The 27,000-nt window shown below is 39.1% G+C and overlaps 1 protein-coding gene across 9 annotated transcripts in view; it reads left to right on the top strand.

Annotated features, from left to right (window-relative positions):
- The window catches only part of USP37 (ubiquitin specific peptidase 37), an 89,031-nt gene that overhangs the window by 19,197 nt on the left and 42,834 nt on the right, over positions 1-27,000 (top strand). For 2 of the 9 annotated variants that reach the window (XM_084778467.1, XM_084778475.1), the window contains exons 1-10: positions 441-669; positions 7,425-7,569; positions 10,199-10,266; positions 12,099-12,321; positions 14,465-14,636; positions 18,047-18,147; positions 19,569-19,747; positions 20,500-20,574; positions 24,184-24,281; positions 26,509-26,593. In XM_084778467.1, the coding sequence (XP_084634593.1) occupies positions 12,166-12,321; positions 14,465-14,636; positions 18,047-18,147; positions 19,569-19,747; positions 20,500-20,574; positions 24,184-24,281; positions 26,509-26,593 (866 nt within the window). In that variant the 5' untranslated portion in view covers positions 441-669; positions 7,425-7,569; positions 10,199-10,266; positions 12,099-12,165. Of the gene's footprint in view, positions 1-43; positions 171-439; positions 670-805; positions 825-7,424; positions 7,570-10,198; positions 10,267-12,098; positions 12,322-14,464; positions 14,637-18,046; positions 18,148-19,568; positions 19,748-20,499; positions 20,575-24,183; positions 24,282-26,508; positions 26,594-27,000 lie in introns of those variants that run through there. The other 7 variants (XM_084778469.1, XM_084778472.1, XM_084778473.1 and 4 more) reach the window with 7 other exon arrangements.

The raw sequence follows: 27,000 nt of genomic DNA on the forward strand, positions 1-27,000 counted from the left end.
CTTCGCAGCCCTTTGACCTCTCACCTCTGACCCTCCGCCCACACCGCCCTTTCCCGCCTCCTGGCCCTCGGCCTAGCAAATAATCCCAAAGTATGTTCTTTGCGCCTTCAGATCCAGGATCAAAATGACGTCTGCAGCCTACTGGTCCTCGTGTCCCCACGGCATCGCAGGTATATCCCTGGAGGAGCGTCCACTCTGACTTTCCTCTTAAGGCTAGAGAAGGGCGGGAAAAGGCCGGCAGGCTTGTAAGGACACAAATTGCGCATGCTCAAGCAGGCCAAGCGAGAGGAAATGGTGGGAGGTCCGAAGTGGGTTAAAAAAAAAAAAGTGGGGAGTGCGCATGCGCATTAAAGTAGCGTCACGCAGAGGCGGGGCCTCCCGGGTTTTGAGGCTGGGCTTAGTGAGGGGTGGAGCGGGGGTATGAGGCGGCGACTTGCGCGCTTACGCGCACGCGCCTGGACTGGTTGCGTAGAGAGTGCGTGCGTGCGTGCGTGTTTGCGTGTAGCCACAGTTCCCGCCATCAGCGGCTTTAGGTGTGTTGGGGGAGAGAACGGCCTCGGCGTCTGAGGCCAGGGGAGCGCCTTCCTTCTGAGTTCTTCGGCTCCTCCCCCTTCGCGGGAACTCTGTGCTTCCGGCAGGCTTGTCGCGCGCTGGGACCCTCTGGCACAGGTAAGGCGGCCCCGGACAGCTTCTGAATTGAGCCGTTTTCTCCGGCATTTCCCCCCCCCCCCCCCCGCCCCGCGGTCCGCCCACTCGGCGTCCAGAGTTCGCCCGGCTGCATCTCAGGCTTCCCTGGGTCCTTGGACGCTCCCTGTGACTTACAGGTGCCCCATTCAAGTGTTTCCCTTCCACTTTCCCTGTGCTTTAACGCGCTGCGTATTGTCACTCGCTTTCTGCATCCTAAACCTGGCCCCCCTGCTCACCAGGGTTCTGGTGGTCTCGGCTTGCCTCCTAGCAAGGCCTGCTGTCTTTCCAGGTGACTTCCGTTGGCACATATCCATCAAGACTTTGATGCGATACCCGTTCGCCCTCGCGACCGTTCTTTACTTTCCTACTCCTCTTAAACATTGCTCACTAAAAGGCAGGGAGTGGGATTTTTGTCGTGCATTCGGTTGCTTCCCCGTATCTAAGCGTGACGCTGACAATGTCCAACTTACCAATTTAAAATCAAGATCTGGCGGGGGAAAAAAAGGCAATTGGTAGTAAGTTCCGTGTCGTTGGAGAGCTGTACTGGGGTAGTTTTCGGGTACTCTTGGCGAGTTACAGTACATAGTCTCTAGCTGATAGAAGTAATCTAAGAGGGAATGTTGAGGCATGTGGGTTTATTGGGTTAGATATTAGGAGAGAGTACTGAGCCATACATATAGATAGATATATGTGTGTTAGTATGTTATGTATGTCATTTGCCGTGTTAATATTTGAAACTCTGCACATGCGGGCCAGTTCGGAGAGAAGGTGCTAGGAAGAAAAGAAGGGTACTTGGGTAGCGTTAAGAGATGCTTGCCGGTTTAATAACGGATAGAGTGGATAAGGAGATGAAAGGCCAGTGTTGCATATAGGCACAAGGTAAATGAAGGATTGAAAAACCCAGTGACAGAAGTAATCAGTTGTCTTGGTGAGACATTTTGATGAGGTAAAATGATAACGGATTTTTGGACTGGGGTTCTCTTATGTTTCCCTTCCATCCTTCTGTAAACTTTAAATTACACTATGTGGCTGGACATGGTGGCTCATGCCTCTAACCCCAGCACTTTGGGAGGCAGAGGCAGGTGGATTTCTTGAGTTCAAGGCCAGCCTTGTTTACAAAGAGAGTCCAGGATAGCCAGGGTTCTGTGTAACAAAGAAACCCTGTCTCAAAAAGAAAAAAAAAATAAAAATAAAAATCCACTATATATTGCTAACTTGACAATTTTTGTTTTTAGCTCCATATTCAAAGAACCCACTGCTTAACATTTCAACTTGATTTTTTTTCCCATTAGTAATCTAAAAACTAGAGTCTTTTGGGTTTTTGTTGCTGTTTGTTTTTTTCCTAGACAAGGTGTCTCCGTGTTAGCCTTGGCTGTCCTGGACTCCCTTTGTAGATCAGGCTGGCCTCAAACTCAAAGTAATCCACCTGCCTCTGCCTCCCTAGTGCTGGGATTAAAGGAGTGTGCAACCATACCCAGCTCAAAAGTAGAGTCTTGCTCTTTCTCTGTGTACCCAAATTCTCTCCTTGCCAATGTCCATTTCCATAAGTGGAATATCCATTTTGATGTGACATGTCTATTTATTCAGTTACGCTTGGTAGAAGCTTGAGAGATATTCTTGATTTCTTCACCTGATGTGTTCATATCCCGGGCTCGCTTTGTAGACCAGGCTGGCCTCAAACTCTTAGCGATTTGCCTGCCTCTGCCTCTTGAGTGTTGGGATTAAAGGCTTGCACCACCATGCCCTGCTGATTATTAGGAGTTCTATAAGCATTGACACACAGAAACACAGCAAATAAGAATTATCTTTTTAAAATTTTTATAAGATTTATTTATTATGTATACAGTGCTTTGCCTGCATGATAGAAGAGGACATTAGATCACATTATGGATGGTTGTGAGCCACCATATAGTTGCTGGGAATTGAACTCAGGACCTCTAGAAGAGCAGTCAGTGCCCTTAACCTCTGAGCCATCTCTCCAGCCCTTGAGAATGAATTATTATTGTAATTATAAGTTTAACACTACTTTCCTTCCTGATCTACCTGTTTTTTTTTTTTAATTCTTGTTTTCTCTTCTTCTCAAACTCACCACTCCATTTCTCCTTTCATCCAAATAACATGTAATTTCTTTGCTTGAAACCTTTCGGTGACTTTCCCATTGCCAAGGTGCTTATTACTTTAAGATAACATTTAAAATCTCTTTCTGGGGATATAGTTCAGTTACTGGAATTCTTGCCTAACATGCACACATCCCTGGGATTGAGCTCCACCACTACATAAAACAAATAGAGACAGGAGGATCAGGAGTTCAAAGTCCTCCTCAGATATACCAGCTTAGGATAAAAGACCTCTTAAAACACAGAAGAAAAAAAGAAAGGAAAAAAATTCAGAATAACAAGATTCTACATAGCTTGGTTCTTGCCTACTTTGTTACTTTCACCTTTTGACCTCTTCCTTTCTCTTAACTAACCTCCAACCACACTGATTTAATTTGTGTAGACACAACATTTCTAGTTTAGGGCTTTTACATACATTGTTTATCTGGATTGTTTCAGCACTACCATTCTTCAGTCAACATATGCCTTAATTTTCAGCTTGAGTAATACTTTCTCAGAGACGCATTCTAGAATTTTTTTCTTTCTATTCTTGACCCTCAGGTCATACAAAAGCGACTTTAGGCAGAACCCTGTCCTGCGAATACAACTGATCTCTTCCACACACACACAGAGTAAATAAATAAATAAATGACTCACTTTCATGTTCATTTCTCAAGAATTGGTTAAATGAATCAAATTGGAAATTGCATAAGATTATAATTATGTAAAATCTAAGATGCTGTAAGAACCATCTTATGTTTTGTAAGCATTAGTTTTCTGATACTCTTAAAACAGACACATCATTCTCAAATGACACACCAAAGGAAAACTGGTAGGAATATGTTCAGCTGTAGGGTTGCTTAGCATGCTGGAAGCCTGGATCCTATTTTAAAAAGAGCAGGGGCAAAGAACAACAAAGCGTCTCCATTTGAAGTTTTTTTTTTTTACTTATTCCTGTGTTATCAAACCATTCTGATTTCAGACAGTCTAATGAAGGTACATATTTTCTTTTTTAAGTTAGAGATAAATCTTACCCAGAAAAAAATTTTCTTTACATTATGACAATTAACTTTATCTTCTTTGTGTGTGTGTGTGTGTGTGTGTGTTTCCCTCCACCCCACCCCCCAACCCCAAGACAGGATTTTTTTGTATAACATCTCTGACCATCCTGAACTCACTCTGTAGACCAGGCTGTCCTGGAACTCACAGAGATCCACCTGCCTCTGCCTCCCAAGTGCTGTGGTGTATATTTGTTTTATGTATTTTAAAAAGTTATATTGCTGGTGTGGTGTCTCTGTGGGTTGGGTGCATGTGTACCCAACATGGCATGTGTGTTGAGGTAGTCAGAAGACATCTTTCTGGAGTGGGTTCGATCTTTTCAGTTTTGGATCAAGGGATCAAATTCATGTCACCAGGCTTGGGCAGCTAGTGCCTTTACCTGCAGGCCTATTCTTTTTGTTCATTTGTTTTTCAGATTCAAGGTTTCTCTGTGTAGCCCTGGCTACCCTTGCCTCCCGAGTTCTGGGATTAAAGGTGTGCGCCACCACTGCCCGGCTTACAGGACTATTCTTATAGCCTCTGTCTTATGATGATGTTGTGAAAGAAAGTCTTTGGAAATCAGTAGAGTGAGTGGTTTATATATTTTAGCAACAGGTTAAATTGAGACTAATAAAGATGGAGTTTCTACAAATAGATAAAATGGTTCTTGGAAGATAAGGAAGTCAATATTAAAGCTTAATAACTTGTTTCAGGACTTAAAGAGTTCATACTGAAAATCAAAAAAAATTAAAGTGTACAGATGTCAAACACAAACAGTTGGTTTTATTTTCTAGTTTGTAGTGAGCAAGTAAAAATGTTTATAATGAGCCAGGCGTAGTGGTGCATGCCTGTAATCCTAGCACTCAGGAGGTAGAGGCAGTTGGATCTCCATGAGTTCAAGGCCAGCCTGGTCTACAAAGTGATTCCAGGACAGCCAGGGCTCTTAACACAGAGAAATCCTGTCTGGAACCCTAACCCCTCCTCCCCCACAACACCAAATGTTTACAATGCAGTGGAATTAGCAGTATTAGTAACATGTACTTAGCACTTATTGTTTATTTTGTTGGAATATACCAGAATCGTACCTAAGTTCTTGTGTCTATGTATCATGTGCCTCCCTGACTGGGGGAGAAGGCTATAAAAACAACTAATGTGGACTTTAGTTCTTAAGAAATAAAAGGAATGGTTCTTTAGAAAGACTATTCTAGAAATGGATTCATTGATGGGGAAAAAAAAATCCTTTGAGAATGGTGACTGGGAAGTGACTCACAATTCATTGATGATGATGAACTGTGGTAGTGGTTAAAAATTTGGGTTCTGGGGGCTGGAGAGATGGCTCAGAAGTTAAGAGCACTGTCTGTTTTTCCAAAGGTCCTAAATTTGCAGGCCTTTAAATCCCAGCCTTTAATCCCAGCATTTGGGAGGCAGAGGCAGGTGGATCACTGTGAGTTCAAGGCTGCCCAGAGAAACCTATCTCAAAACAAAACAGAAAAAACAAGGGTCCTGAGTTCAATTCCCAGCTTACAACCATCTATGATGAGATCTGGTGCCCACCTCTGGCGTAGAGGGACACATGGGGGCAGAGTACTCTATAAGTAATAAATTAAAAATAAAGTTTAGGTTCCACCGCTGGACATGGTGTGCACGTCTTTAATCCCAGCACTCAAGAGGCCAAGGCAGGCAAATCACTGAGTTCAAGGCCAGCTTGTTCTACAAAGCGAGTCCAGAACAGCCAAGGCTACACAGAGAAACCTTGTCTGGGTTGGAGGGTGGGGGGAATTGGGCTCCAGCCAGGTGTAGAGGGATTATGCCTGTAATCCCCACACTTGGAAGAGTGGAAGTAGGAGGAACAGTAATTCAAAGTCAGCTTCCACCTACATAGTTCAAAGCAAGCTTACGCTATGTGAGACCCTGTTTCAAAAAATAAAACCAGAGAGAGGGAGACAAGAGTTTCTCTGCAGCCTTGACTGTCCTGAAACTCACTATGTAGACCAGTCTGGCTTGAAACCCTGAGACCCACCTGTTTCTGCCTTCTAAGTGTGGGAATTAAAGGCATGCACCACCACTGCCCTGCTCTTTCTTTTCTTTTTAAGATTTGTTTATTTTTACATGTGTGTTTTTCCTGCACATATGTGAGTATACCACATCTGTGCCAGGTGCCTGTGGAGGTGAGATGAGAATGTCTGATACCCTAGAACTGGAGTTAGGGATGGTTGTAAGCCACCGTGTGGATGCTGGGAGTCAAAACCAGGACTTTTAAAAGAGCAACAAGTAATCTTGACTACTGAGCCATCACTCTAGCCCCTGTATTAATATCTTAAAATCTGAAAGCCTGTTTCCTTTATTCGTAAGATACAATGATAAATCCTATCCTCTAAGTTATTAATATTAAATGAGAGTGTTTGGTACTTAGCACTATACTTAGTAAATGCATTATACTTATTGGGTGGGATGATGGCAAAGAAAGTGGCTTTTTGTGTTGTCTTTTTCTTCGAGACAGGGTCTCTGTGTAGCATTAGCTGTCCTGAACTCGCTTTGTAGACCAGGTTGGCCTCGAACTCACAGCGATCCGCCTGCCTCTGCCTCTGAGTGCTGGGATTAAAGGCATGGCCCACCATGCCCAGCAATAAATGAATATTTTAATTGATTAACATTTATTTTGAGGCAGGCTTTCATGTAGATCAGGCTGGCTTTGAAACTCACTGTGTGTCTGAAGATCATCTAGCCTCTACCTCCCAAGTACTGAGATGAGAGAGGCAAGCCGGTTAATTCTGTGCTGAGCATCAAATCCAGGGTTTCATGCAAGTACCGTACCAATTGAGCCATACCTTTGTCCCAAAGAGATAAGTTTCTGAATTAGGGAAGTGCTTTTGAAAAGATTGGGTGTTGCATAGGTGAGAATGAGCTCAAAGCTGATAGTAAGACCTCTTGCCTGAATGATGTTAGAAAGGATAAACATAGGGACATCAGGCCAGGTGTGGTGGTGCAGGCCTTTAGTCCCAGCACTCTGGAGTCAGACACAAGCAGAGCTCTTCCAGTTCAAGGCCAGCCTAGTCTATAAAGCAAGTCCAGGACAGTGGAGTCTATACAGAGAAACAGTTTCAAAACACATAGGGAAATCAAGGAACAATAGCTGATCATGCATTTTGTTATTTTCACATTGTGTCTCCTGCCATAGTGTCTTCTAACTGGAGTAAATCAGACTTTTTTCTAAATGAAGATGAAGTAAAAATGGATATTGTTGTATTCAAGTTTGTGGAAGATACCGTTAAAAACAACGGATGAACATACCTTAGAAGCAGCCTTTAAGACAGTTATGATGTAACAATGTTTCTAAAGTCAACAAAGGATGTACTTTTTCACTGACTTAGTTTCAAAATCTAGCAGCAATAAATAAAAGCAAGACACAGGGTGGTGGACTTGCAGCCTCTTCCTACAGTTCCTCATTCTGTGCTATGGGCACATCCCTATTTTGTGAGGGGTAATGTGTTGCACTTTAAATATTTTCAGTAAGAGTAGTCATTAAATGAGTCTCTTTTACATATATGATTCGTTTTCTATCATAGGTTGAAACTTTTTAAAGCACACTTATGTTTTCTTTAGCTGAGTTGATGACTCCTGAAGTGGCCTCTGATAGAGCTGAAGAATATGAATAGTTTCTCAAGAAAAGGATGTTGCTTTTGGCACAAGAAGCAGAATAAAGGTGAATTACTATTATGTGGAATTTTTCAATAAAGGTCACTGAAAAGTAAGTATTCTTTTTGTTCTGGTTCTTTGCTTCCAGTATTATGTAAATAGGCAAGAATTGATTTTTTTGTATGTTTGTTTTGTTTTTTGAGAGGGTTTCTCCTGTAGTCCTGGCTATCCTTGACTCACTTTTTAGACCAGGCTGGCCTAGAACTCACAAAGATCCTCCTGCCTCTGCCTGGAATTAAAGGCATGTGCCACCATACCAGGCACAAGCATTGATAGTTTTTTGTTTACTGTGTAATTATACTTTTACGTTAGCATGCTTTATCATAGAACGCCCAATATGTATGCATGTAAGTATATGAACACAAAATGCCCACATAGCTTGAAGTATGAGCTTGCATGGGATGCTCAAATTTAGATAGTAATCAGTTGTGAAATAGTTTAGAAAAAAGAATCTTGTAACATACTTTTAATTTTAAAAAAGTTTAAATTTTCTTTTGCTTTACTAATATTACATTGATAAGAATTAGTGCTAGAGTTCAAGGAATCTTTGTCTCCTGTTCACAGGAAGTTTAACTATTGCTGGGTAGTGGCTCACTCTCCTAATCCCAGCACTTGGGGGCCTGAGACAGGAGAATTGCTATGAGTTTGAAGCCAGGGTATTATACAGTGAGTTCTAGACCAAACTGCTACAGTGTAAGTCCCTGTCTCAAAAAAAGTTTTTAATTGTTTCTGTATGTACCTCAGAATGAAAAAAGAAACTTTCTCTCTTAAGCAAGTAGGGCAAGCCCTGATAAGGTGGTGAGTGTTCAGAAGTGGGTATTGTTCCTTTGCTTAGAACAAAAGAAGATACTGAGCATATTAAAGTTTTATTGTACTTATTCTCCAATTTTATGTTCTGTACCTTTCAAGGTTTTGTTTTGTTTGGGGTTTGGTGGTGGTGGTGTTTTGTTTTTTCCAAAACAAGGTTTCTCTGTGTAACCCTGGCTGTCCTGGACTCACTTTGTAGACCAAGATCTCCTTGAACTCACAGAGATCCCCCTGCCTGTGTCTTGAGTGTGGGGATTAAAGGCATCTGCCACCATGCTGACTCTTTGTTTTTGTTTTTGTTTTTAATTAGAAGAATGCAAAGTTGTAAGAAAATGTTCAACATACGAAGTTAAGAAGTAAAATTTCATACTCATAACCAAAATTTGCACTTAGAATTAGATAAAAGTAAGATCTAAAATTTTTCTTATGTGCTTTAGTAAACTTGAAATTTTATCTACAAGTTATTTAATAATAATATTTAATAGGGTAAACACCAAGTAATTAATTGTGCTTTATATTTCCTTTTGGTACCCTAACCAATAATGAGATATAAAGAAAAATAAAAGAATTTGGTGAGACATAAAACTTTTTTCAGCCTCTTGGCGTAGTGGTGCTTGCCTTTAATCCCAGCACTCTGGCAGCAGAGGCTGGAGGATCACTGTGAGTTTGAGGACCAGCCAAGGATACACAGAGAAACCCTGTCTTAAAAAACCTAAATTAAAAAAAATTTTTTTCCCTAGGAAAAGTATAAGGAAAGATGAAAAAAAAAATAAGACCTACAACCTTTTATGGGATGGATTTACTATGTATCTTTTTTTTTTTTTTTTTTTGAGACAGGGTCTCTCTGTGTAGCCTTGGCTGTCCTGGACTCCCTTTGTAGACCAGGCTGGCCTCGAACTCAGTGATCCACCTGCCTCTGCCTCCCTAGTGCTGGGATTAAAGGCGTGGGCCACCACGCCCAGCTACTATGTATCTTTGATCTGCTACTTGCTGTATAGGTTAGACTTGCCTTAAGTTCACAGAAATCTTTATTCCTCTGCCTCCCAAGTGCTGGGACTAAAGGTGTATGCCACCATGCCTGGCTTGTTCATTATGTTTGAACAATGATACTTAATGAGATTAAAGAATATATCCCCTGTCTTCCAATAGGTAGAAACAAAGGAATAAACAACATGACCACAGTGTGTAAAGATTCAGTGTCATGAGATTACATGGCTTTGGGGAAAAATTTTTACTTAAGATGACTAGATTGAGGGGACATTTATTGCAAATAGATAATCGAGGCCTGGACCATGGGGCTTTGATATCGTGTTAATAAGCTTGTACTTTATTATGAGGCTATTGAATAATACTAAGATGGAAAGTGATTCTTTTTGATTTGTAGTTTACTTTGAAAGTTACCTTAAAAAGGTATGTGGAATTAGAATTCACAGATTTCTGACCTCCCATTTCTAGTCCAAAACTAAAATATACAAGAAGGTCAAAACTAGTGATTCTAGCTTGGGAAGCTGGCGTAGGAGAGGAACAACAGATCCTTTTTAAGTCTGATAAACAAAATGGAAAAAAATCTCAAGGACTTGTACAAACAATAGAGCCACAAACAGTTGCTAAAATGTATTACAAGTGCAAGTTGCTCTTCAGGTTTCTGTAAAGTTATTAGTCTGAGCAAAATGTCACATGAACTGGCAGGTCTATAAGTAGTAAAAAAACTTTATTACTTTTAATTTATATATTTAATAAATTGCTTATATTTAAATCTGGCCACAGTTGGCCCTCAGAAAATTTTGAAGGTGTGAATAAATACAAATGAAGAACTTAAGATGCATAGAAATATTAACTCTCAAAATGTTTTAAATTTCTTTTTTAATTCCTAGTTATTTTCTCTGTAGTAACTTTAGGCTTTGAACTAGAAGACCCCAGACTAGTTGTCTCCTGCCTTCAGGTGAGTTTTGCTTTATTTGTAGCTTTTGAAAGTAAATTAGAGGCCGGGCATGGTGGTGCACACCTTTAATCCCAGCACTCGGGAGGCAGAGGCAGGCGGATCGCTGTGAGTTCCAGCCTCGTCTACAAAGCGAGTCTAGGATAGCCAAGACTACACAGAGAAACCCTGTCTCGGAAAAAAAAAAAAAAGAAAAGAAAGAAAGAAAGAAAGAAAAGAAAGAAAATTAGAATTTATTGCTTAAAATATGAGTTATTTTATATAAAGTTCATTTTTGTGAAAGAGGAAAAGAAGGTGATCTGGCAAATCTAGGTTCATGTGCTAATAGTTGGCTAGATTTGATAGCATTTGCATTTGAACATGTTTTATCTAAGTTATTTATCTTACCTACTTAGACTGTATAGACAGTTGATTTGTAATTTGTGTTAATATCTGATTTATTGACTTTGGAAAAGAGATATTATAGAGAAGGAATAATTCAGCACATAGACGTTAACTCCATAAATGTTAATAGTACTATCAGCTCAATACATGTGTTATTTCAATCCACTCAACATTGTATTGTTTGCTGTTGCACTTATGTTGACAGCACTAATGTCAGAGAAAGAAGTTGCAAGTTAGTGACAGAATTGGCTCCCAATTCTAGACCTAATCTCTCTTTAATACCATTTTTGCTATGTTTTCCAGTAGAGCCATTTAGGCAGTAATAGTGTTCATTTTTATTTTATAACATATAAGCAAGAGTCCATTTTAGAGATACTGTTTTAGAAATTGAAAATATATAAAAAAATTTGGCTTAGCAATTTTAGATTTTTGCACATTTATATATGCAGTACTATTTGAAAACATCTATTACTATAATTTTATTTGCTGACTTTTGGCAAAGCTAGTTGAGGGGTATTAGATATCCTCTTATTGGTTATTATAAGTCATTTATAAGTATTAGTTCAGTTGAGGGGTTAGGGAGATGATTCAGCAGGTAAAATACTCAGTGACCAGGCCTAATGACCTGAGTTTGAATCCCCAGAACCCACTCAAAACCTGGACAGAGTACTTACCTGACTGTAAGCCCAGCATACTAAGACAGGAGGGAGGAAGCAGAGACAGTCATTGGAAGCCTATGGGTTAGCTAGCTTGGGGGATGCAGCAGTGAACAAAAGGGACCTTGTCTCAGACAACTGCTGTACATGTACTCGCATCATACACACATTCACATAAGAAAATAACTCATTCTCAAACTTGAGTATTTGTCTAAAGCTAAGTTGCTTTTTAGAAATGGTAATGCTGAGTATTGGGTGCTTCTTAAGGAAGGAGTAAGATTTTTTTTTTCTTTAAAGATTAAATGATTTTTTCCCTAATGTAATTCTGAATGTTGAATTAATTTGTTTATTCCTAAATTTTAAAATTCATTTGGTGTCTGATGTACCTGTGGATATACTTGCTTCTGACGAAGTGATATAGGAGTGAAACTCCATATTCTAAGGAACAGAATCAGTTGACTTGATTTTTTAACTTAAAATTGAAATTTAGACTATTATATAGAAAGAGAAGAATCAATACTTCAATGCTAATGTCAACTAAATTGAGAATGGAATCTTTCTTATTTCTAATTGCTATATCAGCCAATTTATGAATGATACTGGATACTGTGTGGTTTTTAGTTGCTAATAGATACAAAGAAGTGAGCATGTACTGTATTGTCTGTGTGCTTTAACTGAGGATGAGGATGCATCATAGAGATTTGTTGAAATGGAGGAAGGTAGAAGATGGTTCATTAAGTATTTTCTTTAAAACTCTATTTATAATCACTTGTAACTTGTATTTTTCTTCTTTAGAATCTGTCAGGTGAACATATATTTTTGCTTTTTAATTGGTTAAAAGCAATTTATTTTTAAAGAAAATATGTCTCCTCTGAAGATATATGGTCCTATCAGAATTCGAAGTATGCAGACTGGGATTACAAAATGGAAAGAAGGATCCTTTGAAATTGTGGAAAAAGACAATAAAGTCAGCCTAATAGTTCACTACAACACTGGAGGAATTCCAAGGATATTTCAGGTATTACAGATTGTGACTTGGAGTGGTTCCTTAGTGAAATCTTTAGTAAATAGCACACTGTATCATAGTTGTAGTAAAATGCCCCTGCAAGGCTTCTTACTTCCAGGACACTAGTATTTTTATGTGCCTGTTTAATAAATTACTCAGCAGTATTGTTGGGTTTAATAAAGAGTAGGAAAGGAGTCACCGTTGTTGCAAAGAAAGTTGGTGGGAAAGCACTTAGAAAGGTTTAGGTACCAAATACTTCAAAAGATACCTGAACCTGAGCAGGCATGAATAGTGATGTCTATCTATAATACTAACACTTGAGAGGCGCAGGCAGGAAGATCAGCATTTCATTGTTATCTTGGGCCATATAACAAGTTTGAGACCAGCTTGGATTATATGAAATCCTGTCTCAAAAAAATAGCATGAACTGTAAAGTACAGACCACCTCCCAAAAAGAAAACAAGAGAAACAGCAATAAACGAAGCCCTATTAGGCTAGATTTGGTGCACACTCCTATGGACATTCCTATGATCCCAGCACTTAAGGTTGAGCTAGTAGTAGTTTCATTGCAAGGCTGGCCAGGCCTGTGATATGGCCATGAGAACCTGTCTAGGAAAACAGGAAAACCTGGGGTTAAATATAAGCTCAGTGGTAGCTTGTCTAGAGTACTCAGAACCTTGGACTCAATTACTAATATCACATACATTAAAAAAATTAGAGTGATCTTAGTTGATCCTTTTATTTTAGTTATTTATTTTTTATTTTTTATTTTTTTATTTTTTTTTTCTTTGAAGTAATTGCTAGATTTGTTTAATGGGATTTTTTTAGTGTCTTCTAAAAATCAATATCTATGTCCCAATAATCCTGTCATATGTCATGCTCTTTAATAGATGATTGTTCAAGTGTTCTTTTTAGCTATCTTCTTCTAACTGTAAAAAATGGAAGGTTCTTTATTACTTATGACATACACATAAAAATAAAATATATTAAAATTTATATTTTATTAGTTTCAAAAAAGATTTTATTTATTTTATGTATATGAATGCTTTATCTGCATGTACACCTGCGTGCCGGAAGAGGACATCAGATCTCATTATAGATGGTTGTGAGTCACCATGTGGTTGCTGGGACCTCTGGAAGAACAGTCAATGCTCTTAACTTCTGAGCCATCTCTCCAACTCCTATTAATTAGTTTTGAAAGAACTATATTTAAATTTTTATGCTTAAGTTTGATTAAAATAAACTTTCCATTTGTTTATACTTTTGAACTGTGAAAGTAAATGCTTTTGTATATCATATATATTCTATCCTAGTATGGCAGTGATATATACTTATAATTTCAGCACTCTGGAGACAGAGCTTGAGACAGGAAGAGCAGGGCCCAGATTGGGCTTCACTATGTAGTGGGTTCAGGCTGGCCTAAGTTATATAGTGGAATATCAAAACAAAGATCAGAGAGATGACTGAGAGGATAAAAGTACAAACCACATGGTGGAGGGAAAACCAGTTACCAGATTGTCCTCTGACCTCCATCGGCATAGTGTGGCACCCCTCACCCCAAAAACTCACAAAGGAATAAAATGTAATAAAAGTTGTTTGAAAAGCTGTATGTGAACTGGGCATGATGGCACACATATTTATTTAGTTCTGGCACTCAGGAGGCAGAGGCTTGGTCATTAAGAGCACTGTTAGCTTAGAGACCAGCCTGATGTACATAGTGAGTTCCAGGCCAACTAAACTATATAGTGGGACCCTATCTTTGTGTGTGTGTGTGTGTAAAGATTAATTTCAGGCTAGAAAAAACGGTCCAGCAGTTATCAGCAAGGACCCCAGTTCAATTCACAGCACTCATGTGGAGCAGCTCATGACTACATTGAACTCCAGCTTCAGGAAATACAATGCCTTTTGGCTTCCATAGATGACCAATACATACCCACACTCAGACACGCAAGCATCTGTATAATTAAACAATACTTTTTTTTAAAAACAAAGGATATATATTTGAGTTAAATTTATCAAGAAAGAGAAACTCCTATTTTGGAGGAAGAGAGAAAGGTAAATTGAAATGTATGTAGATGAGCAGTTTTTATACAACTTAATTATAATTTGTTATATATTTTGGGTAGAAAGATAATTTATCATTGTCTTTTTTTAGCTAAGTCATAACATTAAAAATGTGGTACTACGACCTAGTGGAACAAAACAAAGTCGCCTAATGTTGACTTTACAAGATAACAGCTTCTTGTCTATTGACAAAGTACCAAGTAAGGATGCAGAGGAAATGAGATTGTTTCTAGATGCAGTCCATCAAAACAGACTTCATGCAGGTAAGCACCAATCATCTTATGAGCTTGAAATTAACAGTTGTAAAGGAATATGGTGATTATGGGCTAGGAATGGGGCTCCGTTGGTAGAGTGTTTGCCTAGCATGCACAAGGCTCTGGAGTTGATCGCTAACAGCTCAGTACACAGAAACCAGCTATGGTGGGCATGCATGTAATCCCGACCCTTGAATAGAGGCAAAAGGACCCTACGTTGAGGGTCATCCTCAGCAACATAAGCTATATGAGACTATTATGAGCTCAGGCCAGTCTAAGCTATATGAGACAAACAATTATGATGCTACATACCAGTATTCCTGATGAATACTGATGGAAAAATGCTCAGCTAAGTGCTATTGGGCTGAATTAAGTGGCACAATGCAAGAATTATGCTAAATTTATTCCTGGAATATAAGAATAGTGCAGAATGAAAATTGAACTATATAATAAACCACATTTTTCTCTAAAATCAATGCCAATGCCAGTTCTGTTGAATACAGCACTTGAAATGTTGCCAGAACAACAGGGCAATGAAGAAATAAATAGGTGTTCAAATTGAAAAGGAAGAAGTAAATATCTCTATTCCCTGGTTACTTTTATCTGTTTTTTTAAGTTAAATGTAACATGAATAGACTGGTGTTTGCCATCATACCCTACTTGTACTCAGTATTGTTAATACTTAATTAATATAGTTCAAGATTGGTGGCATGAATATATGACTAATTACTAAATAGAAACCACAAGGCTGGGCAAGGTGGGGCATGCCTTTAATCCCAGCACTCAGGAGGCAGAAGCAGGCAGATCTCTGTGAGTTCAAGGCTAGCCTGGTCTACAAAGTGAGTATAGGACAGCCAGGGCTACAAGAGAAACCCTATCTTGAGACCCACCCCCCAAAAAAAGAAGAAGGAAAAAGAAAACAGAATAACGCCTCTCAAAAAAGTAATATGTTAAAAAAAAAAAAGATGAGTGTAGCAAACCCTGTCTTTAAATGCATTGAGAGGAAAGCATTTTATACTCACAGGTGACCAAGCATCTTTCTCGTGCTATGCAAATACTTTATCATTAAGCTACATACCTTGCTCTATTGTTTTCTTATTTTGAGATAGGGTCAGGCTAAGGTGCCTAGGCTGGCTTTAAACTGTCTTACCTGAGCCTCTCACATAGCTTGAGTTATAGGCATGTACCACCACACCAGGCTTTTAAAGGAATGAAAGCTGATAAATGCATGTAAGAGACTGAGTAGGTCATTGCTGCTTTTTTTAATTAGCTGTGAGCTTAGTGCTACATGCTCTTTGATTTTGGCCAAATCATTTTACACTTTTAGGTTTAGTGGCCTTGATGCACAACTAAGTACATCACAAGGACTAGTATTAGATAACGAATGTAAAAATACCTTGAAAAATACAACTGGGCATGGTGACACAACTGTCATCCCTTCATTGAGAAGGTGGGAACAGGAGCGTTGTAAGTTCAAGGCCAGTCTAAGCTACAGATAAGATAGTAAGTGCTGGCCATCCTGGGCTGTACAGGGATACTGCCTTCAACCCTCTCTACAATAATAATACATAAAATAAAAATAGAAGAAAGAGTGTTAGAAAATAATTACTGGAGCAGAAAAGAATTGACATTGGTAGCATCTATGTACAAGATAAATACGTTTTTAAAAATTTTTGATTGATTTTTATGTATATGAGTGCTCTATCTGCATGAACACCTGCATGCCAGAAGAGGGCATCAGATCAAATTATTCATGGTTTGCTGCTGGGACTAGAACTCAAGGCCTCTGGAAGAACAGACAGTGCTCCTAACCACTGAGCCATCTCTCCAGCTCCCTGTTAAGTTTTTAAGAAGTAACACTGGATACTTTTCTTTCATTTAAGTAGAGTTTGAATCATAGATTTGAGGGTAAAAATAAAGTGATAGAATTGTGACTTAAGGAGAAAAGTGAATTCTAGCAACCTCTGGATAGAAAAAATGATTGCTAGCTTAAACTCTATATAATGTTTAGATGATATCCATGGCCAAAAAAAAATTACAAAACATTAGTTAGAGTAATGTCACAGTAATTTCTTTTTGAGGATCTGGGCGTTGAACCCAGAGCCTCATAGATAGTAGGCAAGCACTCTCTACGCTCAGCCACACATAATAAGATGTTAATATCATTAGCATTTTGAAATACTGTCTTGGTCAATTGTGGAGGCTCTGCTTAAACTTGTTCTCCTATATGGCATAATGTTAATATTATGAAACAAAAAGCCATTATATACGTTAATAAGAGAAAGAGAACTCAGGAGAGAATTAGAAAAAAATGAGTTCAGGAAGTAGATGAACCTTAAGCATGAAAAAAATGCTCAAATTAAACTTGATTTCCTTTTTAGATTTATTCATTTTATTCTATGTGTGCTTTACCCACATGTATATATGTACAATACATGTGTGCTTGGTGCCTATGTAGGTCAGAGAAGGCATTGGATCCTCAGAACAGGATACTGATGGTTGTGAACCATCATGTGTGTGCTGGGAATCAACCCTGGTCCTCTACAAGAAGCCAATGCTCTTACCCACTGAGCCACCTGCCTCTTAACTTAAAATTCTTATTATGAATTTGATAGTTGCATGAGGAAAGTAAAATAAATATACTTTTCCATATTTGTAGAGTACCTTAAACTTTCTAAATGAGTATGGTTTTCTTTGGAGTAGAAACTGTTCTGCTTGGTAATTTTTTTTTTTTAACTAAAAACATTTTTTGGTTTATTTATTTTGTAGGAAGGTATATGAATCCACTAGCCATGCCACAGTGTGCACACACATGTAAAGACAATTTTGGGAGTCAGTTCTTTCTTCCCATCATAAGAGTTTTAGAAATTGTTTAAGCTTGATGACATGTGCCTACACAAACACACAAATAATAAAAAAATAAACAAAATGTAATTTTTTAAAAAAGATTTATTTATTTATTATTATGTGTATACTGTTATGTCTGCATGTACACCTGCAGGCCAGAAGAGGGCATCAGATTACATTATAGATGGTTGTGAGCCACCATGCGGCTGCTGGGAATTGAACTCAGGACCTCTGGAAGAGCAGGCGGTGCTCTTAGCCACTGAGCCATCTCTCCAGCCCACAAAATGTAATTTAAAAAAAAAAAAGGTATAAAAGTTTCTGATATGTTTTTTGACATTAGTGTAAGTATTCATTCCATAGTATTAATTAGAAAATCTATGAAAATTTCTAGCCTTTTTTTTTTTGGTCTTGTAAGTTCTTACATTGTTAAATGGTCTCATTTTTTTGTGTTATTCTTTTATTTTACTAAAGCTTTTATCCATAAATGTTAAGTTCTGTATTATTATATAACAGTAACAATGATGAATATTTTTATTATGTTAAGTGGTGATTTATTCATTTTTGTCCACCAGCTATGAAACCATCTCAAGGGTCTGGTAGTTTTGGAGCTATTCTGGGCAGCAGGGCCTCTCAGAAGGAAGCTAACAGACAGCTTTCTTATTCAGACAATCAGGTATGTTCATTTAAATCTTCCTAGCTTTTTAAAGAATCCATTAGCACAGATGTACTAAGTGGTTACATAGTATGGACCTGAATCTATGTTTTTATAAAAAGTTTCTAAGTTTTATCACAATTTTAGGTTTTTGGCTGTTTTGTTTTGTTTTTTGAGACAGGGTTTCTCTGTGTAGCCCTGGCTATCCTAGAACTAGCTCTGTAGACCAAGCTGGCTTCAAACTCAAGAGAACTGTCTGCCTCTGCCTCCCAAGTGCTGTGACTGAAGGCATGCACCCACTGATACCTGTCTGACAATTCAATTTTACCATGTGACATAGTTTTGCTAAACAGTTAACATAGTTTTACTTAACTATTGTTTGATGTCCCACAGTCATCAGAATAGACCACAGTGTAGTTTTCAGAACCAAGGATTTCTGGTTATAAAACCCAGCATGTAGTACTGCTACTTCCAGTCATGGGTCATTGGTGAAGCTCCTTACGTTTCCTGAGCATCAGTACCTATCTGTAAAATGGAGGCAGCACCAACTTCTTAGAAGTTCTGAGATAGCACATACAAAAAGGGCTTGCTGGTGTGCACTGTGCATTGTTCTGCGAGAAACACTAGGCTAACATGGCAAGTGCTTTTAGCCCCTGAATCATTTCATCAGGCCCAGGAGTTTTACGTTTAAAAGAATACTGTGGTAGAGTTAGATGTTACTGTGAATGTCTATAAACCCGGTACTTGAGGCCAAGACAAGATAATGGTGAGTTCTAGGCTAGCTTAGACTATAGAGCAATATTCTTTCTCAAAATCATAAACAAACATACTTGATTATATCATAGAATCTTCTGGAGAGCATTTATACACATATTTGTCGGTGCTGAGCATCACACACAGAGATACAGTGAATCTTGTACCAAAGGGAATAGACTAGAAATAAATCCTTGGTGGTTTGTTGTTGTTGTTGTTGTTTTTTTTTTTTTTTTGGTTTTTCGAGACAGGGTTTCTCTGTGTAGCCTTGGCTGTCCTGGACTCACTTTGTAGTCCAGGCTGGCCTCGAACTCACAGCGATCCGCCTGCCTCTGCCTCCCGAGTGCTGGGATTAAAGGCATGCGCCACCATGCCCGGCTGTATTTTTTTTTTTTTAAACTCTGCAAAAGAATTACTGGTTTAAAAATCTATAATTGTGCTGATGATGTCGCTCAGTTGGTAGAAGACTTGTCTAGCATGCATGAGGCTTTAGGTTTGGTCACTTGAACCACATACAGCAGATAGAGTGGTGCATATTCGTCATCCTAGCACTTAGGAAGTAGTAGCTAGATGCCCAGTTAGAGACAGGCCATCCTCTGCTAACTGTAGCAAGTTTATGAAATCCTGTCTTAAACAAAATACATTTTAACTTGAGTCAAAGATTTAACTGTCATATTTTATTCTTACAGGCCTCTTCAAAAAGAGGAAGTTTAGAAACTAAAGATGATACTCCATTTCGAAAAGTTCTTGGCACTCCTGGTCGAGGATCCATTAAGACTATAGCTGGAAGTGGAATGGCTGTCACCCGGACTGTTCCTTCCTTGACACTGACATCAACACCTCTTAGATCAGGATTATTGGAAAACCGGTAGGAAAGACTTATCAGTCCCTCAGAACCTGTTTCTAGATGTCTTTTGGGACTTTGAGGAATTCAAGGAGAAAAAGCAGCAAGTCTAGCACACATTTTTCATGTATAATCACAAGTGTTTATCTTCAGTTTGTGTCAGTGACATGCATTAAGCATGCAGACAAACAGTATGCGAGGCCGAGTCTGAAGCATCAAGCTGTTGCTTTTTTATCTTTGAGTATGTTTTAATTTTTCTCTGGAGGTGGGTGGATTTGCTTTTATATATACATGTGCACATTTGTGCATTTCTTTGCAAAAGTTATGAGACAACCAAGGGAGTCATTCCTCAGATGCTGTTCTACCCCCTGTTTTTGAGGCAGGGTTTCTCACTGGCTTGGTGCTTATTAGAAAACCCCAGGAACCTTTCCAGCACTGGGATTGTAAGTGCAAACCATCACTTCCAGCTTTCCACGTAGGTCTTGTGTTTACATATCAAGCACTTTACTAATCTTAAGTTTTCTTCCCAGCCCTGGTTTATGTTTGTTTGTTTGTTTGTTTGTTTTTGAGACAGGGTTTTTCTGTGTAGCCTTGACTGTCCTGGACTCACTTTGTAGACCAGGCTGGCCTCAAACTCACAGCAATCCGCCTGCCTCTGACTCCTCAGTGCTGGGATTAAAGGCGTGTGCCAGCACCACCCGGCCTGTTTATAATTTTTTGATGATATCAATTATAACTTTTTAAAAGTCTTGTTGTTTTTTATCTGTTCTTCATAGCACTGAAAAAAGAAAGAGAATGTTATCTGGATCAGAGCTGACTGAAGATTATCCTAAGGAAAATGACTCCTCATCGTAAGTTGCTTTAAGAGCACTTGACCAGTGCTTCTTACATCGATTGTTTAATAGGGGGAAATTTGCAGCAGTATTTAATTTCTGATAATTTCTATTATAAAGTAATAGAATTTAAAGTGTCTTGGTAACTCAGAGACTTTCTCAGGTGTTGTCACTCCACTGCACAACTCCTATCCTGCCTTTTGATGCAGCACTGGGAGAACGGATGGAGCTGAAGAACTTGAAATAAATAGTTCTTTTTTTCTTTGGGCTTTTTTGTTGGTTGTTTTTGTTTTTGAGACAAGATCTTGATAGGTATGTACTGTCCTTGAGCTCGTCAGCCCCCTGTTGTGCTGAGATTACAAATGTAATCATCATGCCTAGTTCAACAAATGTTTTCTGTTTTAGTGTGAGCCTTCCTCCCCTTCTTTCTGGTGAGTGAGGGAAAGGCATCTAGATCCTGTTCTCTATGTCCAGTTCATTTGATGAGGCCCTTATCCCAAATATCCCAAAGTTGGTTTTGGAGCTAGGACTTTTACGGAGTTAGGTGAGATTAAATGAGGTTTTAAGTGGAAAGCTGGAAGTGATGAGAAATCCATAGTATAGATTCCATCTCTGTCGCTATAGCTGTTTGAATTGGATCTTTGGCAGAAAAATTAGAATAGTTAAGGACAAAGTTATCCTGCTGTTTGTAGGGTCTTTTCAGGGGTGTTTTTCTGGTAAAAATTAGTATATAAAATAAATTTTTATCCTTTCTGTACCACTTATCCATGTATTTCCTCTGTACATCATTTCTTGCTAATCTTTCAGCACCTGATCATCCATCTAAACCCTTTATTGCCAGCTAGTAAGTAGTGTGTGACCCCTTCTGTCCGCACTGAGCCAGTGGTGTGGTGAGATAGGCTCCCTAGAATTTTTTTCCTCACCTTCGTCTTTGGGCACAGTCCTTTACTGGTGTTCTAGTTGCTTTTCAGTTTGTACCAGTGCCCATATTGGGTTCAACTTTATTATTACTCTTTCAGTTGATCATAAGGAGTCACTGGCCCAATCTCAATATACTTAATTCCAGGTAGGGGAGTTTGCTGCTGCGCCCCTTTGACTTTAGAGCTTCATGGTGGGATAGCACCAGTTCTTAGTGCCTCTGGTAACATCACTCCTTAATGATTAGTAATCACATCCTCATTCTCTGGGAAGGCTTTTAAGTCCTACCGAGATAATTTAGAATTTTCTGTTGCACACAGGGTTGCTCTAAAATCCTAAGGTACATGCTTCATTCCTCTGGGCTGGTGACTCCACTCAGTGGTCTTGGTTTAGCCTGCCACCTTCCTCTTGAACAGATCAATACTTACTGTAGCAGCAGGTCAGTTCTGTACTCTTCATGGTTATGTTTTACTCCATATTCCTTGTAACAGTTACCTATTGCTGTACAACATAGTACTCCATATAGTGTTTTTAAATTACATCTTTTTTTTTTTTAATTTTTTTTTTTTTTAATTTATGTGCATTGGTGTGAGGGTGTCAGATCTTAGAGTTACAGACAGTTGTGAGCTGCCATGTGAGTGTTAGGAATTGAACCCGGGTCCTTTGGAAGAGTAGGCGGTGCTCTTAACCACTGAGCCATCTCTCCAGCCCCCTTAAATTACATCTTAAAAAGTATTGTTGCCCTGGCATGGTGATGCACACCTTTAATCCACGCATTTGAGAGGTAGAGCCAGGTGAATCTCTGTGAGTTCAAAGCCAGCCAGGTCTACATAGTAAGCTTTAGGACAGCAGGCCTACGTAGAGAACATCTGTCTCAAAAAAACAAACCAAACAAAAAACCCAACAACAAAAGTACTTATGAATTATAGTCACTGTGTACTTAAGCTTATTTGAACTTGGCTTAACCAGTTGTGCCTAGACCCTTTGATCTGCCCCTACAGCACCCCCACCCCATGATCTGGTCTGTAAATGGCTTGAGAAACTTTGAGTAGCCTCACTCATAGCTGACCATGGAGATACTATCAGTTTGAGTAATTAGGCCACGTTTTGTCCACCATCTAGCAAGCTAGCCTAGAATTATTCGTAAAGTGGTGACAGGATTCCAGGGAACTAGACATCTGAAAGACATTTTTAGGATAGAGATCAGAATTCACAAACACTTCTGTTTTGTTCTTTCAGGAAACGAAAATTAATTACAGGGCCAAATTCATTAGCGGATAGAGAGAAGTAAACACAGTGGTCTTATATAGCCCATGCTGCTCTCAGACTCACTGTGTAGCCCAGACGGGCCTTGAACTTCTTAACTTCCACCTCTTGAATGCAAGGATTAGCTATATCTCTTAATGAGAGACTGTAGGGTGAAGATGTGAAACAGAGGACACAAAAATGGAGTCAGGGAATATGGGCAGCATTACTGTTATAAGCTCAATTTATTATATTTCTTCTTAATTAGCAATTTCAATAAATACTTGGATATTTTATTTATGTGGACACTCTGCTTTCAGGTACTTGGAAATAATAGGCAGGAATGGAAATTTTAAAATTCCTAACTTTGTGCCCAGTGTGATGGCATGCACCTTTAATCTCACCACTTAGGAGGCAGATGCAGGTGGATCTCTGTGAATTCAAGGCCAGCCTGGTCTACAGGGCTAGTTCTGTAGAGTTTTGAGAGAGAGACCCTATCTCAAAAGGAAAAAGTATTTGCATTCATGTACATAAATCTATTACACAGTACAAGTTAAAATGTTTATATTTTTTACATAGCCTTTCAAATTATATGTGACATAAGAACATCTGAGGTTTATTATTTTTAAACCACAAAGCATTAATACTGCATAGTTTACATCTTTAATTGTTTTTGTCTTAGGTAAATAATTTTAAATTCTATTACTTTGTGTGTGTGCTTGAGAGTGAGAGTGTGCAGGTGTACATGTGCGTGCCACAGCTTACATGTGGAGGTCACAGGACAACTTGCAGGAGTTGGTGCTTTACCTTCTCTATAAGAACCTGGAATCATACTTAGGTCATCAGGCTTTTGTGGCAAGTGCTTTCTACTTACTGAGCTGGCTGGCCCTTGATCTTGCTTTTGGCCAAGGGAAAAAAAAAAAGGTATTGCCAGGCGCAGTGGCGCACGCCTTTAATCCCAGTACTTGGGAGGCAGAAGCAGGCAGATCTTTGTGAGTTCGAGGACAGCCTGGTCTTCAAAGTGAGTCCAGGACAGCCAAGGCTACATATCTTGAAAAACCAAAAAGAAAAAAAGCAGCATGTATCATCTTGCTGTCTTTGATTATTTGATTTTTTTTTAAAGAAAATATTCTTTAAATTTTCTAGAGCCATGGTATATTACTTCTTACTTAATTAAACGTTATTTTCATAGTTCTTATATCATTGAGAAGTAGTATCTTTTTAAAATTTTATTATTATTATTTTTTATTTGATGTGCATTGGTGTTTTGCCTGCTTGTATGTCTGTGTGAGGGTGTCAGATCTTGGGAGTTACAGACAGTTGTGAGCTGCCATGTGGGTACTGGGAATTGAACCTGGGTCCTTTGGAAGAGCAGTCAGTGCTCTCAACCACTGAGCCATCTCTTCAGCCCCTTAAGAATATCTTTATACATTCACTATATTTATTTAAAATTGTTAACTGTAGGAACAACAAAGCTATGACAGACCCTTCGAGAAAATATTTAACCAGCAGTAGAGAAAAGCAGCTGAGTTTGAAACAGGCAGAAGAAAACCGAACATCAGGTAAGTTTTGGTCTTTAAGGTCTCATTTGTTTATATGATATATTAAACTAGCATGTCTATACATTTTTCCAGAAATAGTGGGTAATCCAGTGTTGTGGAAGTTTTGGGTTGTATGTAAACATGTTTTTTGTTTTAATCTCAATTGTGGGATATGGGGGCTGCTCCAGTTTGTCCACAGCTGATAGTTGCCTCCTGAGCGGGTGTGTGATGTTTGTCAGCTGTGAAATACCTACCTAGCCAGAAGCGGGGCTTGTGGTCTTTGTCAGTGGGGATAAATAAAGCCAGACCCACAGAGAGACTGGGGGCTCCAAGAAGGAAGAAGCTGCTGGTGCTTCCTCACTGCTGCTCCAGGTTGCTGTCTGACAAGAAGTGGGAGGTGTCCTGAAACGAGGATTGGACTTGCCCTAAGGAATCCGACAACCCTGAACAGTAGGAAGCTGCTAAAAAAAAAACTACATCCGCTCTCCCCATCAACCTTCTTTCTCTCCTATCTGGTGTTGGGGTGTTGGAAGGGATTGGGATGAAGAAGGGATTTAAGGAACCCAAAATAAAAATAGTTTTTAAAAAGTACGCCAACAATTGGCACTCCATGTTCGGTGCCACCTGTAGGCTTTGAACTTTTTTTTTTTTCCTTTTTTTTGGCTTTCAAGACAGAGTTTCTCTGTGTAGCCTTGGCTGTCCAGGCTGTGTAGCCTGGACTCACTCTGTAGATCAGGCTGACCTCGAACTCACGGAGATCTACCTGCCTCTGCCTCTGCCTCTCAAGTGCTGGGATTAAAGGCATGTGCATGTGCCATCAACCCTGGCTTTGAACTTTTTAAAACCTACTTTATTTGTGGTTTTTGTTGTTGTTGTTGCTGCTGTTTTATGTTTATACCTCCCTTCCAACACACCTACCCTAGATAGGAGAGGTTAACGGGGAAAGTAGAAACGGACCTTTTTAGCGATAGCACTCTTTGTTGTCAGGATTCCAGTCGTCCTGTTAAACAGCAAACCAGCAATTCAGTGAAGGTGACTGCAACCACAGTAGTGGGAATCTGGAGCAGCAGCTAAAACCCAGAACGTCAAAGCATTCTCTGGAGAGGTTCTCTCTTAGGTGTGTTTCAAAGGAGAGCAGTGAACAGCCAAACAATAGGAAACAGTGCACTTAGGAAGCAGAAGTAGGAGGATCCCTGTGAGCAAAATCCAGGACAGCTACTGCTCCACAGACCCTATCTCCAAAACAACCCAGATCTTTTTCTTGAATTTCAGTGTGTAGAATTAATCTTTTAGTGTTAAAAGTGCCAAGATCATAGACTGAATGAGGGGGTTACAGTGGTTGATGTTAAGGTTCATCAGTGTTGCTCTTTATCATTCAGATTCCTAGAGGCAGACGTTTGGCCAATAAGCCATATTTCTGAAATACTAATATTTAGATCATCTACTACCATTCATTTGTTTTAAGTGATTATTATTGTTACACTGGCTGTTTTAAACTATTATAATCAATCAGCAATTAACAAGCATAAATTACAGGCATGTGCCACCACACCCGGCTGTTTTAAGCTATTATAATCAATCAGCAATGAGCAAACGTAAAAATACATAATAAGCCATCTCATTACTATACAAACTGCTGTTATCTTTAATAAATAGTAAAATTATATGTATACTAAAGAATTGTAGCCAGGTGGTGATAGCACATGCCTTTAATCCCAGCACTTGGGAGGCAGAGGCAGGCAGATCTCTGTGAGTTCAAGGCCAGCCTGGACTACAGAGTAAGTTCCAGGACAGACAGAGCTACACAGAGAAGCCTTGTCTGGAAAAACCAAAACAAAAGTACTTTTGCTATGTAAGACATAAAAAGCTAAGCTGTACAAACAAGTGGGTCACACACAAAAGACCAGATTAGGGGGGCACCTCTTGGGAGAAGAAGGGTGTTGGTAGGAGAGGTAAAAGGGTGGGAGCAAGGATTTGGGAGTAAAATGTCTTCACTATATACATGTTTGAATGAAAAAAACAAACTCAAATGAAAAAGTGGGGGCAGAGGGCTGAGAAGCTAGAGGAGGAGGACCTTGAGCAGTTTGCAGACAGAAGAGCACTGCTGCTGTAACTCTCCCCACACTATCAATCTTTTGAATGGGCATGTGTTAAAAATAGAGTTAAATGTAAATATCCAATTGTGTAATATGATTAGATGCACTTGAGTGGCTAAATTAGGTATTAAGTTTTCTTTTATGTTTTATAGGACTTTTACCTTTGCAGTCATCCTCATTTTATGGGAGCAGAGCAGGATCCAAGGACTACTCTTCTGGTGGCATTAACCTAGACAGGTATTCCTTAGTTACAGAATGCCAAGAAATCGAAGGGGTTTTTCCTCTTCGGAATCTTGAGTGGTGAAACAAGCTGTTTTTTATACTTTTAGCTAATGCCCTAGTTTAAGCACAGCAGACTCAATTCCAATCATAACATCATGACACTTTAGTTAGAAAGTACTCCAGATAAAACAGATAAAAATCTGTTGTGAAATGTGTCCAACCATGAATAAACTGAGATCTGGAAAGATTTATACTGATGCTGCTTTTGTTGACTGACATTAATAATGTCAGTCTTTTGACCATTGCATTTTCCATCCTCTCAAGTATAGACATATTAAAGCTCCTGGAGCATTTTTGCGTTGCTTTTGTTTCCTATACAGTTATTAGGTTAACTTTCAGAAATTAAGAAATTTTTTCCCTCT

Source organism: Acomys minous (assembly GCF_964271855.1).
Source record: "Acomys minous genome assembly, chromosome: 4".
In the NCBI taxonomy this organism is placed as follows: domain Eukaryota; kingdom Metazoa; phylum Chordata; class Mammalia; order Rodentia; family Muridae; genus Acomys; species Acomys minous.